The following is a 20,408-nucleotide window of genomic DNA, read 5'->3' as shown; positions in this document are numbered from 1 at the left end:
AGAAGGTATATGTGAATGATGCCCATCATGGATAGAGTGAGATGGCCTAGCTTGTTGCACCTCCATCTTTTGCAATTTCTCTTCCAAACGCCTAATGGTGCGTTGAGCTTCATGCAATTCACCAAGGACCGAAGCTTTGGAAGGAGAGTGCTGCTTGTAAGATGCATAACTTGAATAGCCAGCCATTTGCAAATGAAAACAGCAAACACACAAAAACAACAAACAAGTCAAGAAACAAAGTTAGCAAAACAAATGAATTTGGCAACCAAATTGCCGAAGTGAATTTGGCCAGAAAAAGAAGTCACTCTCAAAGAAATAATGTCCCTGCTCCAAGCTGATCTTGAGGTCTTGGAATCCTCAAATGAAAGATGTCAAAGCAAGGCACACCAATCTCAAAGCCAACCACAACAAAACCAATGAAGCAATAAAGACAAACAAGAAAAAGTATAAGCAATGAAAGGCTAGAACAAAAGGAATACTAGATGTTTGACAAACTCAAAGATTAATGAACAAAAGACAAGCAAGAAAAATAAGGAACTCAATGAGAAAGTAGGCACACAAAAGAATACTTAAAGAAAAGCACTAGAGTAGATGAAGAAAACAAAAACAAGCTACTGGAAAATATTTTTATGCAAACTGTGCTTGATATTCACTGATTTAACTGGAATGATATAAAGCGAACTGGATTATGAAATTTTAACCACAAAAACTTCAAGATCTTAGCTCAAAAATGGCACTGGAATCCCTCAAAAATAGTAAGCCAATTAATTGAGATAAATTTTTCAAAATCGCTGCCAGATTACCGTATTTTTTTCGGCAGAATTGTACACTTTTTGTATTTTATTTATCATTTTTTGTGTACTTTGAATTTTTGAGTACTTCTTTTTTCTAATCTTTTCTAACACTTTGAAGAACACAAATCCAGAATTTAAGAATTTTCCAGTGATTAAATCAATTTCAATAAGGAAAAACAGTAAGCACGTTTTCAGAAAACAGAGGAATCCTAATAGGAATGAAAAACAGAATTATGAACTAGCAAAGACATAATGGAAAATGATGTATAGGAACTTGTATAGATCTAGAATACAAGTATGAACACAATTCTAAAACAGAAAATGCACAAAGGATCAAATATCAAACTCAAAAAATTATATGACACCAAAGCAAGAAACAACAAATTCAATAAAAGTACTACAAGAAGTGATGACAATTATGGAAAAACAAGACTAAGACAAAACTTGTATGGCTTCAAAAAGGAAAATACTCAAACATATGATAGGCAACATAAAGAAAACAGCAAGAAAACTCAAATCAGCCTAAAACAGAAACGTAAATTGCAAGAAGTTAAAGAGCTCTTGAAATTAAAGTGCAACACAACTCAAAAATTAACAAGAACACACCTAAGCTCTGATACCACATGATATGATTCCACTAGCACACTTTGAATGATTCTTCACATTCTTAGGAATCATCTTGAGTTGGATATGAGATAGGCACTTTAAGATAGAATTGGATCAATGTTCTATAATCAAGAACTCACCAAAACTAGTACCAAAACCCAAACTCATATGGAAGTTCCACATATTGTCAAATTGAACCGATTGAATTGGAAGGAAAGGCAAAGGCACCGATTAAACAACACAAAAATAGAAATGCACCGAACAAAAGACTAGAAATGAAGAAGAAATGATGAAGAACAGCAAAGAAACAAATGAACCGAAGCAAAACTCATAAGAAAATGAAAATGCCGAACAGAAATTCAAGAGAAGCAAGCTAAGACATGAACAATTCAAAGAGAAGGAAGGAAGGAGAAGAGAAAGCTCATGAAGATGGAGGAATGGTTGGATGATCACGCCACTTAGAGGATGGTGACTCCAAGATGAGTGTGCAAGCCGCCACTTGAGGTAACCATTGAACTCTCAAGATAAGACTAGTGAGGAAGGCATCAAGCTCTCCAATGCTCTCTCCAAAATTGAGTATAGTTTCTCTAATCAAATTTCAAATTTGAATTGTACAAGCTAAGCACCTTTATTTATAGCCTAGAGGTGTTGAAAAATAGGTGGGAAAATTAAAATAAACTCATTTGAAATTCCGACAAAAAACAAGTCACATGGGAGGTGTGACCTTTTTCTACTATGACACCTCCTAAAAACTACACCTACACCACTCTCCTAAGTCACATGGACAATGTGACTTTATTTTACATTTTCACACTCCTTTATTTAATAACCACACCTCCTAAAACTATACAAGAGTATTTCAAAGGTTGGCCTTGCCCCTCATGGGATGGACTTGGGCTCTTTGGGCTTTGGCCTTCTTGGGCTTGGGCTTGGGCTTTGGGCTTTGGGCTTGGGCCTCATCTTTATTTTATGTCTTCTTTTAATTTTGAGAAGACTAGAAGGAAGAACTTCAAATGTGAGGGTGGATGTCCTCTTCCTCCATTAATAAAAGCCTCCTTTATTTGATTCTCATCATTGAGGAGGCAGTCAAGACCTCCGAGGCACAACAGAAAAAACTCGAAAACCAGTGTGTTGTTCGGGAGAAAACACTGGGGAAGACCGAAGCTGCGCTCGAGGAAAAGATTGGTGAGTGCACCCGATTGGTCAGTGAGAAAGCCACCCTCCAAGCCCAGGTCCAAGAGTTGACGGTTACTTTGGCCTCCAAAGACCATGAATTGACCACTCAAGCTGCCAACTTCAAGGTTACGGAGGAAAAACTGATAGGGGAGTCTGCCTCCAGTTTCGCTGAAGGGTTTGCAGAGGCCCTTGTTCAAACTGCCTGTGTGAACCCTGACATCGACGTCACTGGGTGTAGCCCCCTGAACGAAGTGGTCAATGGCAGGCTTGTGCCTTTGCAGGGCCCAGATGAATAGCTTATGCTCTGCACCTTAACAAAATTATCTGATAGTTAGTCTTTGCTTTTAACTTGTAATTATGACGAACCCTGCTTCTAATTATAACTTTTTGGATTTGCTTAAATGTCATTTGCTTTCAATTCTGCTTGCGCTTTATCTATTTCTGTTTTTTTTCTTCATCAAAGGCTTAACTGGCACTGGCCTTCGAGGCATTTCTTTGTCGCTTCGTCTTTAACTCTCTAGGTAGCATGTGTCTCCCCCTCTTGTTCTTTCTTCTTAAGGTGTGAGGCACATCCTTCTCTTGGCCCCTTCACTCAAAAACGGGCTTTGCCTTCGTATTTGCGAGGAATCTTCCTTATGAAGGTGTCGCTTGCCCCGCCATTGCCCAAAGAGGCAAATGAGGATTTAATTTTACGTACTTTCTGGCCTCTGGCACTTGTGCTTTCACGTTTCTTCTTCTTGCTCTCTGATTTTCTCTGGCCTTCTGGGCCCGTAAAGTCTTCAGTTCGCTCTCTACCTTACCTGTTTCGAGCCCCTAGGCGCTTACTACCAAAGGTCGCGCTCTCATCTCTTTTCTGGCCTCGACATCGCTCAAGGGCGAGGAGGACTTACCTTTACCTGTACTGGGTGTCCACGCTCGAGGAGAGACCTGCTCTGGGTGTCCTCAGCACACTTATACACGTTGGACAACAGTCGTGCTCTGGTGCCCACGCCTATGGAGAGGCCTATACAACAGCACCGTATCATTCATGGAGTGTCTAAAACACCAGGGCAACTTTAGCCCTTATCTCTTTGCGTTTGGTGCCCACGCCTGAAGAGAGGCCTACTACAGCAGCGCCGCATCGTCCTCAGGGTGTCTAAAGCACCAGACACCGGGGCTAGCTATTCATACCTGAGGAGGAGGTGTCCCGAAGGAATCCCTTAACCCCTGCTCAGGGACTAGATACCCGGATTTTAACTTACACTGACCCATGGTATCGGGGCTAGCTATTCATACTTGAGGAGGGGGCGTCCTGAAGGAATCCCTTAACCCCTGCTCAAGGACTAGGCGCCCGAATTTTTAGCTTATACTGACATCTGGTACCAGGGCTAGCTATTCATACTTGAGGAGGGGGCGTCCTGAAGGAATCCCTTAACCCCTGCTCAAGGACTAGGCGCCTGGATTTTTAGCTTATACTGACATCTGGTACCAGGGGTAGCTATTCATACTTGAGGAGGGGGCGTCCTGAAGGAATCCTTTAATCCCTGCTCAAGGGCTAGGCGCCCAGACGTTTAACTTACACTCCACATACCTGTTATCTTGCTTTGCGTCTGACCTCCGCCTCATTATTTGGCGATGCCTGCCTTTGGCGACGCGTTATCTTGGTGACGCCTTATCTTGGCGACACCTTATCTTGGCGACGCCTTATCTTGGCGACGCCTTATCTAGGTGACGCCCTATCATGGCGACACCTTATCTTGGCGACGCCTCATCTTGGCGACGCCTTATCTGGGCGACGCCTCATCTTTGGCTTTGTTCCTTTGATCTTCTATCTTTGATCTTACATGAAAAGGGAAAACTAAGGCATGAATATCTTAAACTTTTCTTTTCTTTATTTGGGTGGCCTCGTTAAAAAACCCCCGAGAGGGAAAAAGAGTGTCCCCTTTACAGAATTTCAACTAAAATAAAACTTTAAGTTCGCCGCATTCCAGCTAGGTGGGATGGGGCCTCCTTCTAGAGTCTCTAACTTATATGAACCATTCCCCTTGGCTTTAATTACTCTGAACGGTCTAGTCCACTTGGGAGACAACTTGTTTTCCAACTCGTAAGGGTGAGCCTTCCTCATGACCAGATCGCCAACCTGAAATTGTCGCAGCTTCACCTTAGAGCTGTACTGAGGCTCCACTCTTCTCTTCACAGCCTCAGCCTTAATTCTCGCCTCTTCTCTAGCTTCGTCTATCAGATCCAGGTTCACCTTCCTTTCTTCATTGGACTCTTCTGCCACGAAACCTATGAAACGAGGCGAGCTCTCGTGGATCTCTACTGGGATCATGGCGTCCGACCCATACACTAGGCTGAAAGGTGTTTCCATTGTGGAAGATTGAGGCGTGGTGTGGTAAGCCCATACGATTCTTGGTACTTCTTCTGCCCACGCCTCTTTAGCCTTCTCTAATCTGCACTTCAAACCTCTCAACAAAACTCTGTTTCCTGACTCGACCTGCCCATTCGTCTGGGGGTGTTCAACTGATGCGAACACTTGTTTCATTCCTACCTCTGTACATAGCTTCCCCAACTGTTGGCTCACGAACTGGGTGCCATTATCTGAAATGAGACGCCTCGGCACCCTCAAACGACACACAATGTTCTTCCAAACAAAGTGTTGTACCTTGCGCGCAGTGATCTGTGCCACTGGTTCTGCCTCTATCCACTTGGTGAAGTATTCGATGGCAACGATCAAGTACTTCATCTGCCTTATCGCCAATGGGAACGGGCCTAGGATATCAATTCCCCAAGTATGGAAAGGCCATGGGTTGTATATGGATCTCAGTTCTTCTGGCGACGCCTTGTGCCAATTAGCGTGCATCTGACACAGCTTGCAACGCTCGGCGTATCGCACGCAGTCCTCTCTTACCGTTGGCCAGAAAAACTCTGCACGTATTACCTTGGATGCCAAGGATCTTCCTCCCACGTGGCTCCCACAAATACCTTCGTGGAGTTCAGCTATTATCTTGGTGCACTCGTCACCACTTACGCACGTCAAGATAGGGTGCGTAAACCTGTGTCTGAATAATATCCCATCCAATAAGGTGTACCTTGCGGCGTTCCTCTTGATCTTCTTGCCTTCTTCTAGTTCCGCTGGGAGGATTCCGTCCGCTATGTATCGCCTGTAAGGGGTCATCCATGTGTCGCCTTCCTCCAAGGCGCATACCTGCATACCCTTCCCTTCTTCCGGCGAGGTTGTGTAAGTACTGATGCAGGGTGCCCTCGCCATATCTTGACTCAGAGAGCGATGACTCCTTGGCTTTCCTCTTGCTGTACTAATGTGGAGGACATCCACCTTGTTATCTGCCACAAACTTTCGCGGGGTTTTGAGGGCTTCTTGGATGACGGTCCTCTGCCTTCCCCCCTTGCCTGAGCTGGCCAGCTTGGCAAGCAGCTCAGCTCTGGCATTCTGCTCCCTAGGGACATGCACCAACTCAAACGCTGCGAAGGCTCTCTTCAACACCTCGACGTACCTCAAGTATGCAGCCATTTGTGGATCCTTTGCCTGATACTCCCCCGTTACTTGCACTGTGACCAATTGTGAGTCACTCTTTGCCAAGAGGCTCTGAGCACCCATTTCTTTAGCCAAAAGCATCCCAGCAATCAATGCCTCATACTCCACCTGGTTATTGCTCGCTTTGAAGGCAAAGCGTAAAGCCTGCTCGATCAACACTCCATTAGGCCCCTCCAAGATTATTCCAGCGCCACTCCCTTGCTGGTTGGAAGATCCATCCACTGAGAGCATCCACTGTGACCCTAACTCCACCTCTTGAGGGTCTCCTCCTGGTGAGAGCTCTGCCACGAAGTCAGCATAGACTTGCCCTTTGATGGACCCCCTGGGTTCATACTGGATATCAAACTCCGACAGCTCTACTGCCCATCGAACCATCCTCCCTACTACATCTGGCTTTTGAAGTACCTTTTGGATTGGGAGGTTTGTCATCACAACCATTGTGAAGCTGTGGAAATAGTGGCGGAGCCTTCGGGCTGAGAACACCACCGCTAGTGTCGCCTTCTCTAGTAACTGGTACCTCAATTCTGGGCCTTGCAAGGCCTTGCTTACGAAGTAAATGGGTTTCTGCACTTGGTCTTGCTCCTGGACCAGCACATAACTAATGGCCCATTCCGTTACCGCAAAGTATAACCGGAGGGGGACGCCCACTTGTGGCTTGCAAAGCACAGGTGGCATCGCCAAGTACTCCTTCAATTTGAGGAACGCTGCTTCGCACTCATCTGTCCATGCGAAACGGCTATTTCTCTTGAGGCATTGGAAATAAATGTTGCCTTTCTGCCCTCCAGCAGACACAAACCTAGACAAAGCTGCCATCCTCCCAGTCAATTGCTGGACTTCTTTAACTGAGGTTGGGCTCCTCATGGCTATGATAGCCGCACACTTATCAGAGTTCGCCTCTATTCCCCTTTCAGTGAGCATAAATCCCAAGAACTTCCCTGCTTCCACGCCAAAAATGCACTTTTCGGGGTTTAATTTAAGGTGATATCTTGATATGGTAGCAAACAGCTCTTCCAGATCAGCTGCATGCTGCCCTCTCTCATGTGAAGTCACCACCATGTCATCTACGTAGGCCTGCACGTTCCTCCTAGCATGGGTGCAAGGACCTTGTCCATCAGCCTCTGGTAGGTGGCGCCTGCATTTTTTCAACCCAAACGGCATCACTTTATAACAATAGCTGCTCGTCTCCGTCATGAACACCGTTTTGCTCTCATCCCTTGGATGCATCTTGATCTGATTGTAACCTGAAAATGCGTCCAAGAAACTTAGCATCTTGCAGCCCGAGGCGCTATCCACTAATGTGTCGATGTTGGGCAGTGGGTACGAATCTTTGGGGCATGCCTTGTTCAGATCTATGAATTCAACGCACATCCTCCATTTCCCATTCGCCTTCTTCACTAGAACTAAGTTGGCTAGCCACTCTGGGTATTGTATCTCCCTGATGTGCCCAGCGCTTAGCAGCTTCTGCGTCTCTTCCTTCACGACGAGGCATCGTTCTTCGTTGAACTTCCTCCTTCTCTGTCGTACATGGCGGACCTTGGCATTCATGGTAAGATGGTGGCACAAAAAATTTGGGTCGATGCCTGGCATGTCCGCCGCAGTCCATGCAAATGCGTCTAGGTGTCGCGAGATCACCGCAGCTACCTCTTCTCGTTCTACCTGGCTCAAGAAACGTCCTAATTTGAACACCTTACCCCCTATCTGTCTTTCCACCACGTTGTCTATTGGTTGGGGTTGCTCACTCTGCACGTTCTTTGAGCGAGACTCATTCATGGAGTCCTCTTCCATAGGCGTCGCCCTAACGGATGCATCGGGCATCGCCTCCTCTGGCTCTTCTTCTGTGGGCGAGGCCTCTCCGTATACTCCTTCCATCGGCGAGGCATCGCCGTATCTTCCTTTTGTATGTGCATCTTCTATAGGCGTCGCCCCTACATGTGTGGCCTCAACTGGCATGGACTTCGCGGGCGTCGCCTCTTCCGACGGCTCTAACTCCATTTGCGAATCTGAAACGAGTGGTCGCTCAATCACCATGACAACGCCTCTCTTTGTCTTTAGGCTATTTTCATAGCACTTATGGGCCTCTTCTTGATCTGACTTGATCACGATCACTTTGCCACTAAGATCTGGTAGCTTCATCTTCATGTGGCGCGTGGAGGACACTGCCCTTAATCTGTTCAAGGCAGGCCTGCCTAACAAGATGTTGTAGGCTGAGTTGGTGTTAACCACCAAGTACCAGATATTCTCTGTGCGCGACGCTGCTCCATCAGTGAACGTCGTCCTCAGCTCTAGGTAGCCACGTACCTCCACTAGGTTATCTGCGAACCCATACAAACATCCCGTATAGGGTCTCAGTAGGTCAGGGGGCAACTATAGCTTGTTCAAGGTCGACCAAAACATGACGTCTGTAGAACTGCCTTGGTCGACGAGAACCCTATGTACCTTTCTTCCCGCTGTGACTATTGAAATGACCACGGGGTCATTATAGTGTGGGACGACATCCCGTAGGTCAGCCCTTGTGAAAACGAGGTCTGCGTCCCATGGATCATCTGGAAACTCCTCAGCAAATGAACTTACTGACCTCACATATTTCTTACGTTGAGAGGCAGTGGGTCCTCCTCCGGAAAAGCTGCCAGAAATGGTGTGTACTTCTCCGTGAGTCGGCATTTCGTGCGTTTGACCTTCCTCCGGTGTCGCCGTGGCTGCGGTTGTAGTGCACCCAACGAGGTAATCTTTCAAGAAACCATTCTTCACAAGCTCATCCAACTGATAGCCTAGAGCTAAGAAGTTGTTAATATGGTGTCCGAATGCTTCGTGAAATTCGCACCATGATCCCTTGTGAGGTCCCAGCACCTTGTCAGACTTCACTAGTGGCCTCAACTTGTCAGCTATGTTGGGCACAACGATGAGGTCTTTAAGTTCTACCACAAAATTGTGCCTTAGAGGTCTATTTCCCTCTCTCCTTCCTTTTGCTCGACCCCTAGGCTGGGTCCTCCTTGTCTCGTAGGTGCGTTTCTTGTCTTGGTTCTTTCTCTCTGTGGTGGCTTCGTGGACCCTAGCGGGTTGTGTGCGCATTTGCGCTCTTGGGCGTGTAGGTGCAGCTGTCGTGCACTTCTCGTATGCTTCGCCCTCAGAGGCAATGTGTTCTACCTCCCGACGCCTTACTTCAGCAAAAGTTTTGGGGCGGCTGCGGTTGAGTGACTTGCTGAAAGACCCAGGACACACTCCCTTCCTAAATGCGTACACGATCATGGGTTCGTCTGTGGTACCCACCTTGATGGAGGAGGGCCAAGCACATCCCACCATGAAAGCCAAGACCCAAAGCTAGACCATGATGAGCGTCTAGACTCAAGGAAGGAGCGTCTAGGACGTGAAGAGGGAAGGCTACACATGGAGTGTCTAGGGGGAGAGCTAGACCGTCTAGGCCCAATTACAAGATCAATGGCTAAGCACATTCACGCCCAATTGAATGAAGCCACGGATGGAAGAGAGAAAGCCTTGTACATGTTACATGGAGGCCCATTAGGGGTGCTTAGTAATTAGAGTAGTGTAGAAAGCATAATTGTGTGAACATTCTAGAATCTTTTTAGCTTTGGCCGGTCATGAGCACATGGCACATGTGCTTGGTGATTTGCATTTCATTTGCCTTTCATTTCATTAGATATTAGCTTAGTTTATACGGCCATCTAGCTTATAAATAGGAAGGCCTACACCTTGTATTTGCAAGTTTATTGTGAGTAAAGTTATGCTGCCATTTTGTGCCAAGCTTTGCTTCTCCCTAGAACTCTAGGCTCTAAACTTCACATCCTTCACCTCTCCTTGGGCTGGCCAAACCTCCCAATGTTCATACACATCATGCACCTTCAAGATCAACATCACTCTTAGGAGGATCTTGCACACACACCTCCATAGCTTCTGCACCATTTTCTTACATGATTCAAGAAGACCTTCATGAAATTTGCCATCATACCTTTACCACCTGCGCCCTGAAGCGGCTTATGTACTCTTTCAAGGTTTCACCTTGATACTGCTTCACGTCGAATAGGTCGTATGAGACTGGAGCTGGGGCCCTGTTGGCTAAATACTGCTCTCTGAATAGCCGCGAGAGCTGCGTGAAAGATGTGATGTGACCCTCTGGGAGGCTGATGAAGCAATCCATGGCCATCCCAGTCAAAGTGCTCATGAAGAGCTTGCATCTTACGGCATCAGAACCGCCTACCAACATCATTTGCGTGTGGAACGCAGTGAGGTGCGCCTCAGGATCCTCCATCCCTGTGAAGGTTACTTTGGGCCCTGTGAATGTGTTGGGGATTGTTGTCTCTAGGATCGCCTGTGAGAACGGTGTTGAGAATTCTCTGGGTGGGGTGGCAGTATCAGGCTCGTGTACGTCGCGCCACCCGCGGCGTAGTTCCTCGTTGGCGTGGTGGAGCTCATCGTTTCTCGCCTGGGAAGCTGTGAGATTCGCCTGCATGCGCTCTTGCTTCGCTTTTGAGGCTGCCATGGCTTCTTGCAAACCCTGCATCATACCGATGAGTTGCTGCATGGTCATCTCTTCACTCTCAGCGCGCGTTGAACTTTGTCGCGTGGACCTCATCATCCAGAATCTCCTAGACTGTCGTGCAACCCGCAAAAAGGGTAAAGGGACTTGCTCTCGTACGAACGTGATCGTACAGTGACTCAGCCACAGCAGTTGGTAGCAACTGCACCAATTTTCCCTTGGAAAAATCGTGAGGAAACTAGGTTGGAAACTGTAACAGGAACTGGAAAAATGTGTGATGGGACTGATGTTTTACATCGGCCCCACGGTGGGCGCCAAATGTTCCCGCCGGTTGACCAAGGTCGCCTTTGTGCGTGGCTTGTCCTCACGAGCTGGGGCACCTTCGTTCTGCTCTGTCTGTGAGTACCTGAAAAGAAGTGAACAAAGGGGCGCCCTTGCGACCGTTTGCACTCCGACGATCAAGTAAGCTAGCGAGAAACATCAAAGGTGACACAGCTCCGTGTCGGAACACCGTGAAAGGATGCTCTGAAGGTGGTCGAACTACTGAATAGCTAGTACTGTGTGCCCTAATTGTCTTGGACGCATAGTGGATGCGCCGTGAAACAACTCAGGGTTTGTGGCTCTGTGTAAACTATGAGAATTAGGTTTAAACTCCTCCCCTTTTCAAACGTTCCAAGGCCCCTTTTTATACACCTCCCATATTTAAAGCGCGTTGAAGCGCATTGAAGTGTATAAAAATATGCCTTGAAATATTTGATATGAGAACTAAATTAACGCGTACCTTAGCGAACTTTCAAGAGAATATTGATATTCCAGTATGATCCTATGATCCTGCCGGCAACTCGAACGTGGAGGAATCGTTTCGTAGCACTCTCTGCCCTGTCTACGCGACTGCGTCTTTTGCAGAATCACCCTCAGAACCTTCTCTTGGATCTCCAAATGTGACCTGCAAAACACACAGACGGCGCCTCTGGCGGCCGTTTGCACTCCGACGATCAAGTTAGTCCACAGAACCACCAAATCAGAAAACTAGTAGTGTGTGTGAAAAACTCTTGCTCTCTGTTTTTCGTATCCCTCACTTCTCTCCCTGATTCATCCTTTTATCTCTCTGTCTCTGTTTCTGGGCATAACAGAATTCTGTTATGCTTTTCTGGCATGTTTCAGAAACCTGTTACGCTTTTCAGAGACAGTGTACCTGCAGAATCAGATAGTGTGGGTGTCTGTGCGTGTCCGCGCGTCTCTGCGTTGGGCTGCGCCTGTCTGTACCCTTAATGGTATGGAGTGCACTTTTGTCTGGACCGCACCCCTCTCAGATGGTGACACGTGGAGGCCTGCAACTCACATCTAACCACACACGTGTCATTTACTGGAAGGGCTCTAGCGCTTCTCTTTGTGTGCCTAAGTTACGCCCTTGCGGAGTAGCTTAGGATATTTCTCTTATCTGGGTAAATCGCATACTCTTAGGAGAACGTCGGGTGTGGCTGGTCTCGGCACACTCACCAAACGTTGCTCTCTGCGTAGGCGACTTACCCTTCACGATGCCACGCACGTAATGGGTTGAGGGAATCACCAATCACTGACTGGTTTACTAGTCCCCTCAGGCCACTCTCGTGCATGATTCCCTGAGGTGTGCTCATGCGAGATCCATGCGTAACACTCTCGCTGGGAACCTCAGTCCCAGTTTAACTGCGTGTAGCACGAGACCCCGATGACAATACACCCGATGGCTGATCAGTGTTTATTCGCTTCTCGCGCTCTGCCTCCAGGCGCGAGTCTGAGAACTGGTCCGTTGGTGGCCACTTGGCTACTGACCACCGATCACCATTCTGGATGATCTGTCCCCCGACCTCTCTGCCGCCTGATCCGTCGGTGGTCGCTTGGTTACTGATCCGATCGGTCATCGGTAGTCGATGACGTCAGCATCAGAGAACCATGTGGACCACTCGCAGGGTGACACGTGGACCAGGTGGCAGAGAGGTAGGGGGACGATCGCCAAGAGAGGTGATCGGTGGTCAGTAACCAAGTTACCACCGACAGATCAGGCGGCAGAGAGGTCGGGGGATAGATCACCCAGAATGGTGATCGGTGGTCAGTAGCCAAGTGACCACCAGCAGACCAGTTCCCAGACTCGCGCCTGGAGGCAGAGCGCGAGTAGCGAATAAACACTGATCAGTCATCGGGTGTATTGTCATCGGGGTCTCGTGTTACACACAGTTAAACTGGGACTAAGGTTCCCAGCGAGAGCGTTACGCATGGACCTCGCATGAGCACACCTCAAGGAATCATGCACGAGAGTTGCCTGAGGGAACTAGTAAGCCAGTCAGTGATTGGTGATTCCCTCAACCCATTACGTGCGTGTCATCCAGAAGGGTAAGTCGCCTACACAGAGAGTAACGTTCGGTGAGTGCGCCTAGACCAGCCACACCCGACGTCCACTCCTAAGAGTGTGCAATTTACCCAGATAAGAGAAGCATCCTAAGTTACTCCGCAAGGGCGTAGCTTAGGCGGGCAAAGAGAGGCGCTAGAGCCCTTCCAGTAAGTGACACGTGTGTGGTTAGATGTGAGTTGCAGGCCTCCACGTGTCACCATCTGAGAGGGGTGCGGTCCAGACAAAAGAGCACTCCGTACCGCTAAAGGTACAGACAGGCGCAGCCAAGCGCAGACATGCGCAGACTCTCACGCTCCCCATTGCTGATTCTGAAGGTACGCTTTCTCTGAAAAGCATGACAGGGTTCTGACACATGCCAGAAAAGCATAACAGAATTCTGTTATGCCCAGAAGCAGAGAAAGAGAGATAAAAGGCAGAATCAGAGTGAGAGTGAGGGAGGATAGAGGAAAAACAGAGTGCAAGTTTTTCTCACACACACATTTTTGCTAAGTTTCCAGTTTCTGGTGGTTCTGTTGAACTAAGTTGATTGTCGGAGTGCAAACGGCCGCTAGAGGCGCCGTCTGTGTATTTTGCAGGTCACATTTTGAAGACATCTGAGAGAGAGAGAGTTCAGAAGGTGATTCTTCAGGAGACGCAGTCGCGGAGACAGGGCAGAAAGTGTTACGAAGCGATTCACCCGCGTTCAAGTTGCCGGAAGGATCATTTGGCGCCCACCGTGGGGCCGAGTGAATCGTTGTCCCATATATACCACAGTTTTAAAGCTCACCAGAGTTTTATCAGTTTCTTTGATAGAGAAGATGCCTAGAAACAGACAACCATCACCTGCGCCATCCGCTGATGAAGGAGCTGTGACAATGGCGCAGGTCCTGGAAATGGTGCGCACGCTGCAGGATAACGCTGCAGCGTCGAAAGTCGAACAAGAAAGGATGCAGACGGAGCTGGCTGCGTCGCAAAGCAGGAACGACGAACTGAATCGTGTCAACGAAGAGTTGAGAAGAACGCTGCAGGCGCAGAGGGAGCACGTTGTTGACGAAAGGGTGTCTAGGCAGCCCTCACCTCCAAGGGCATTTCCCATGCCATTCTCCCCTGAGATCATGGGAACCATGGTGCCTCCCAACCTGGTGGGGGTAAAAGCGTCGTTCAAGGGGGTAGAAGACCCGGAGGCGCATCTGACGGCATTCCACACCCAGATGATGTTGTCTGGGGGCTCAGACGCTGTATACTGCAAGATGTTCATGAGCACACTGAGCGGAATCGCCATGGAGTGGTTCGTGAGTTTACCAGAAGGGCATATCACGTCGTTCTCTCAGTTCTCGAAGCTCTTCATTGAGCAATACATCGTCAACAAGGCACCTGCAGTGGTGTCCTACGACCTGTTCGACGTGCGCCAATACCAGGGGGAGTCGCTGAAAGACTACCTCAACCGTTTTGGAGCACAAGTGGTTAGACTACCCAGCAAAGATGAAGATATGCTTGTGCACGCGTTTAAGAAGGGAGTGCTGCCTGGCCCTTTCACTGAGTCTCTCATCAGGAGCCATCCCAGCACCTTTGCAGAGATCCGACGGCGTGCGGTGGCGCACATAGTGGCAAAAACAGAAGTTTCTGAGAAGAGGGGAAGTGCTGCACCACCCAGACCGCGTGGAGGGCAAGGAAAACCACAGCAAGCAAGGGTGCATGAGGCCAAAGAGGGGAAGAAGGTGCGGGAAAAACCTCGTCCCTATGCACCAGGCAAAGACCAGAGTAAGGGGCGTGCAAGGGAGAATAACGCGCCCCCAAGATACAACTTCATGGTGGGGTTGGCGGATCTCATCGCCCTTCCTGCCGTAGCAGCAAGACTACGAGTACCAGTGAAGACAGACAAGGTACTCGGAAGGAAGAAGAATGAATGGTGTGAGTTTCATCAGGCCTTTGGACATACACTTCATTCCTGTTTGGCGTTGGGACACCAACTGGCAGAGTTGGTGAAGTCTGGTTTTCTAGCAGATTACCTGCGTGAGCCACAGGGTGATCGCGCGTCAGGATCCCAAACTGGAGAGCAACAGCATGAAGTCCCTGTGCATGGGGAAGTGCAGACGATCGTTGGAGGCTTCTCTGGTGGGGGATGCACAGCTTCACAAAAGAAGGAGATACACTCGATCTGTGATGGCGGTAGATGCAGTGAATGAGAGTCATTACCCTGAGGTGGACATTGTCTTCAGGAAAGCTGACCTACGAGACGTTGTCCCACACGACAACGACCCTGTGGTCATTTCTCTCATCACAGCAGGAAGACGAGTGCATAGAGTACTCGTAGATCAAGGAAGCTTGGCGGATGTCATGTTCTGGCCAACATTCAACAAGCTACAGTTGTCCCCTGATCAGTTGAGACCGTATACTGGTTGTCTCTACGGTTTTGTAGGGGATCAGGTAGAAGTGCGGGGATACATCGAGCTGAGGACAACGTTCACTGACGGAACGGCAGCCCGCACGGAAAAGATAAAGTACCTGGTGGTGAACGCCCCTTCTGCGTACAATGTCCTGTTGGGGAGGCCAACGCTCAATAGACTGGGCGCAATACCATCGACAAGGCATATGAAGTTGAAGTTGCCGTCGATGGAAGGGGCCGTGATAACCATCAAGTCGGATCAGGCTGAGGCAAGACGCTGTTATGAGAACAGTTTGAAGCAAAAAAGAAGTGTGTGCCATGTCACCACAAAACCACCACCAGGCGTGCGCGAAGAGCGATTGGCGGTCAGGGAGACACAAGGCGCTCAGAGGATGGAGAACGCTGCGGTGGGGGGCTCCCAGGTGGCCCAAGTCGAGGAAGAGGTGGAAGGCACGATCACTCCTCGCGAGTCAGGGATCGCGAAAGCGGTCATTGCCAGTGAGAGGAGGCCCCACCCAGCTGAAGGATGGGTCGAGGTGGACATCAGGGGAAGAAAATTCAAGTTGGGGGGATCCCTCATTGAAGAAGAGCGAAGGCTGATCATGGGTGTGATTGAGAAGCACATGAATGCCTTTGCATGGTCATCATCCGACATGCCAGGAATCGACCCCGATTTCCTCTGCCATCGTCTATCAATGGACCCCATGGTTCGACCGGTGCGGCAGAGAAGAAGGAAATTCAACGAGGAGAAGAGGAAGGTGATCCACGACGAAGCGCAGAAGCTCCTTGTCGCAGGGCATATCAGAGAAATCCAGTACCCCGAGTGGCTAGCGAATGTGGTATTGGTGCGGAAGGCAAGCGGCAAGTGGAGAATGTGCGTGGACTTCACTGACCTCAATAAGGCGTGCCCCAAGGATTCTTACCCCTTACCCAGTATAGATGCTCTAGTCGATAGCGCCTTGGGGGGAAAGCTACTCAGCTTCTTGGACGCTTTCTCAGGGTATAATCAGATCAGGATGCACCCAATGGACGAATGCAAGACCGCGTTTATGACGGAACGGTCTTGCTATTGCTACAAGGTCATGCCATTTGGGTTGAAGAATGCGGGGGCTACCTACCAGCGGCTCATGGATAGGGTGCTCTCGCCCATGCTGGGAAGGAACGTACACGCCTATGTAGATGACATGGTGGTCACGTCCCAAGAGAAGAAGCATCATGCAGCTGATCTGGAAGAGCTATTCACCACCATTGCCAAGTATAAGCTGAAGCTCAACCCTGAGAAATGCATATTCGGTGTGGAGGCTGGGAAGTTCTTGGGTTTCCTCTTGACATAGCGAGGAATCGAAGCTAACCCGGAGAAGTGTGCGGCGATCGTGGCAATGAGGAGCCCAACGACGGTGAAGGAGGTGCAGCAGCTCACCGGTCGCTTGGCAGCACTGTCCCGATTTATGTCTGCTGGTGGGGAGAAAGGTCACCCATACTTCCAGTGTCTAAAGCGCAACAGCAGATTTCTCTGGACACAGGAGTGCGAGGAGGCCTTCATTAAGTTGAAGGGGTATCTGGCAAGCCCACCAGTCTTGCGGAAGCCCCAGGTAGGCATCCCTCTTCGTCTATACTTTGCTGTTACGGAGAGGGCAGTCAGTTCAGTCCTGGTGCAAGAACAGGACCAGGCCCAGAGGCCTGTTTACTTCGTAAGTAAGGTGCTGCAAGGCCCTGAAACAAGGTACCAGGCCCTCGAGAAGGCTGCTCTAGCGGTGGTATTCTCAGCCAGAAGACTCAGGCATTATTTCCACAGCTTCACAGTGGTGGTGATGACTGATCTGCCTATCCAGAATGTATTGAAGAAACCTGATGTGGCAGGAAGAATGGTCAAGTGGGCAGTAGAATTGTCGGAATTCGATATTCAGTACGAGCCCCGAGGACCGATCAAGGGGCAGGTGTTCGCGGACTTCGTAGTCGAGCTATCGTCCATCGCGACACCTGCAGAAGGGCTAGATTTCCGATGGGTGTTATCGGTGGATGGCTCCTCTAATCAGCAGGGAAGCAGCGCTGGAGTCATCCTGGAAGGGCCAAACGGAGTACTGATCGAGCAGTCCCTCCGTTTCGCCTTCAAAGCTAGCAACAATCAGGCGGAGTACGAGGCCCTGATCGCGGGAATGTTGCTAGCAAGGGAAGTGGGAGCAAGAAATCTGCTGGCCAAGAGCGATTCGTTACTGGTCACCGGGCAGGTTACCGGGGAGTTCCAAGCAAAGGACCCCCAGATGGCAGCCTACCTGGAGTGTGTGCAGCTCCTGAAGACGTCTTTCGCCGAGTTTGAGTTAGTGCATGTACCAAGAGAGCAGAACGCCCGAGCAGACCTGCTTGCCAAGCTGGCCAGCTCAGGCAATGGGGGAAGCAGAGGACTGTCATTCAGGAGACCCTGAAGGTGCCGCGCGCGTTTGTGTCAGACAACCAGGTGCTTCATGTATACAAGTCAATGGAGCGTCTAACGATCGGTCATCGGTCGTTGACTCAAGAGACGCTGAGAGCGCCGAGGGTGAGATCGCGACCCTCAAAGATCGGTGAGTCGATGGAGGTCCACGCGGAGAAGGAACCCCACACCTGGATGACGCCATACCGGCTATACCTAGAAGATGGTGTACTCCCGCTCGATCTGGCAGAGGCAAAAAGAATAAAGAGGGGTTCAAGTAAGTTTACTTTCATAGATGGAAGCCTATTTAGATTTGGATTTTCTCACCCTGTGCAGATCTGTGTACACGGCGAGCAATGCACCAGACTCATGTCTGAGCTGCACGAGGGGGTGTGCGGAAGCCATGTAGGTGGTCGCGCTTTGGCAAGTAGAATACTCCGCGCGGGGTACTACTGGCCAAAGCTGAAGGAAGATTGCATAAGGTTTGCTCAGCGATGCAAACAATGTCAGCTGCATGCAGATTGGCACAAGGCACCCCCTGAGGAGTTGAGGTCCATCCATAGCCCGTGGCCATTCCATACATGGGGGATTGACATCCTAGGACCTTTTCCCCTGGCGACAAGGCAGATGAAGTTCCTCATTGTGGCCATCGAATATTTCACTAAGTGGGTGGAGGCAGAGCCAGTTGCACACATCACCGCACAGAAAGTCGAACACTTCGTCTGGAAGAACATTGTCTGTCGCTTCGGAATACCCAATAGGCTGGTTTCCGACAATGGCACCCAGTTCACCAGTCATCAGTTGAGGAAGATGTGTGAAGAGCTAACGATACAACAGGTTTTCGCTTCAGTGGAGCACCCACAAACAAATGGGCAGGTGGAGTCAGCAAATCGAGTGCAGCTCAGGGGGCTGAAGCGAAGGCTAGACAAGGCCAAAGGAGGCTGGGCAGAGGAGGTCCCCAGAATTGTGTGGTCTTATCACACCACCCCACAGTCCAGCACCCATGAGACACCCTTCAGCCTTGTTTATGGGACAGACGCCATGATTCCTGTAGAGATACAGGAGAGCTCCCCCAGATTCTTGAGCTTCGTTGCTGAAGAGTCCAATGAAGAGCGTAAGGTGAACCTGGATCTGCTAGACGAAGTGCGAGAAGAGGCCAGAGTCAGTGCTGAAGCTGTGAAGAGGAGAGTAGAGCGGAGGCACAACTCTAAAGTGAGGCCCAGGCGCTTCCAGGAAGGTGATCTGGTGATGAGAAAGGCGCATCAGAATGACATGCAGAACAAGTTATCCCCAAAGTGGACAGGCCCGTACAGAGTGGTGGAGACATTAGAGAACGGAGCCTATCGCCTAGAGACTTTGGAAGGAGGAGCAATCCCCAGAACGTGGAACGCCACCCATTTAAAATTTTATTTCAGTTAAAGTTGTACAGCAATGGCGTTCTCGCGCTAAAAGACGCATGCTTTGTATGTGGTGGAAACAGTTGAACAGACAAGGGGGCACTCTTTTCCCTAAAGAGGGTTTTTAACGAGGCCACCCAATTAAAGAAAAATTTCCAGCATATCAAGTGTGCTCAAGTATTAAAGTTAAAATCCTCCTTGCCCCAGGTGCAAGTGCAGGTGATTGGTTAGGCCCTACTTGCCCTAGGCGCAAGTACTGGCACCGATCTAAGTCTTCCTCACCCCAGGTGTGAGCGCAAGCAGAAAGGTTTGAAAAGCCAGGGGTGCTAGTAAAACCAAGAGAGGGAAAGGAAAGGTTTTGACAAAACGTCCTTACCCACTTGGCATGCACCAATATTGGCCCAGTAAGACTCTCAGTCAGAAAACCTTTCTCACCCCAGGAGTGAGACAGGGAGTGAGCGACTCAACCCGCCAAAGGGTGATGACCTCGGGGAAAGGGAAAGGGGTTAGCGAGAAACACTTCCTTTTCCCAAGACGAGGCCTCATTTTGAGCGATCGATGTCAAGGTCCTTTATGCACTTAGCGCTAGAGCGACAGAGAAAGCTAAGTAAGGACTAAAGAGCGATCACTGATGAGTTGTCGGTAATTGGCTAGTAGTACAAAGCAGCACACGAGGACTGTTAAACACCAAGCTGAGGGAATAGCCTGTCGTGATCAAGCAGATCGCGCTAAGCCTAAGCTGGTTAACACTTAGTCGTGCGCAAAGAGTAAGAGAAGCAGATCGCGCTAAGCCTGAGTTGGTTAACACTTAGTCGTGCGCAAAGAGTAAGAGAAGCAGATCGCGCTAAGCCTGAGTTGGTTAACACTTAGTCGCGCGCGAAGAGTAAGAGAAGCAGATCGCACTAAGCCTAAGCTGGTTAACACTTAGTCGTGTGCGAAAGGAAAGGTAAAGCCCAAGATCGCGCTGAACCTAAACTAGCTAACAGTTAGTCGCGCACATAAAGATAAGTGAAGTCCAAAGAAAATACAAAGAGAAATTGAGCAGTTGAAACCAAGGTATATCACCAGAGATGTTCATACAATTGTCAGTTACAAAGAGTTGAATGGTGCAGAAACATAAGGTTACAGAATGAAGCTTTGTACAGAAGAAGTCAAATTTACAAAAAGGAAGAGATTCAGGGAGTAGGAGGCCTAAGTTCTCCATCTACCACCGAGTGATGAATGCTGAATTGCGCAAGGTCCAG

At 49.1% G+C, this 20,408-nt stretch overlaps 1 protein-coding gene across 1 annotated transcript; it reads right to left on the bottom strand.

The window, feature by feature from the left end:
- Nucleotides 1-4,509: 4,509 nt before the first annotated feature.
- Nucleotides 4,510-9,180, bottom strand: LOC137825077 (uncharacterized). Its single transcript, XM_068630753.1, has 5 exons — nucleotides 8,523-9,180; nucleotides 7,803-8,423; nucleotides 6,415-7,352; nucleotides 5,648-6,255; nucleotides 4,510-4,909 (listed from the first exon to the last, which is right to left on the bottom strand). The coding sequence occupies exons 1-5, from the start codon at nucleotides 9,178-9,180 to the stop codon at nucleotides 4,510-4,512; spliced, it is 3,225 nt and encodes a 1,074-aa protein (XP_068486854.1).
- Nucleotides 9,181-20,408: the final 11,228 nt, after the last annotated feature.

This window comes from Phaseolus vulgaris, chromosome 8, assembly GCF_000499845.2.
Source record: "Phaseolus vulgaris cultivar G19833 chromosome 8, P. vulgaris v2.0, whole genome shotgun sequence".
NCBI classification, from domain to species: Eukaryota; Viridiplantae; Streptophyta; class Magnoliopsida; order Fabales; family Fabaceae; genus Phaseolus; species Phaseolus vulgaris.
The sequence above is the reverse complement of the archived record's forward strand: the minus strand, read 5'-3'. Positions and strand labels throughout refer to the sequence as shown.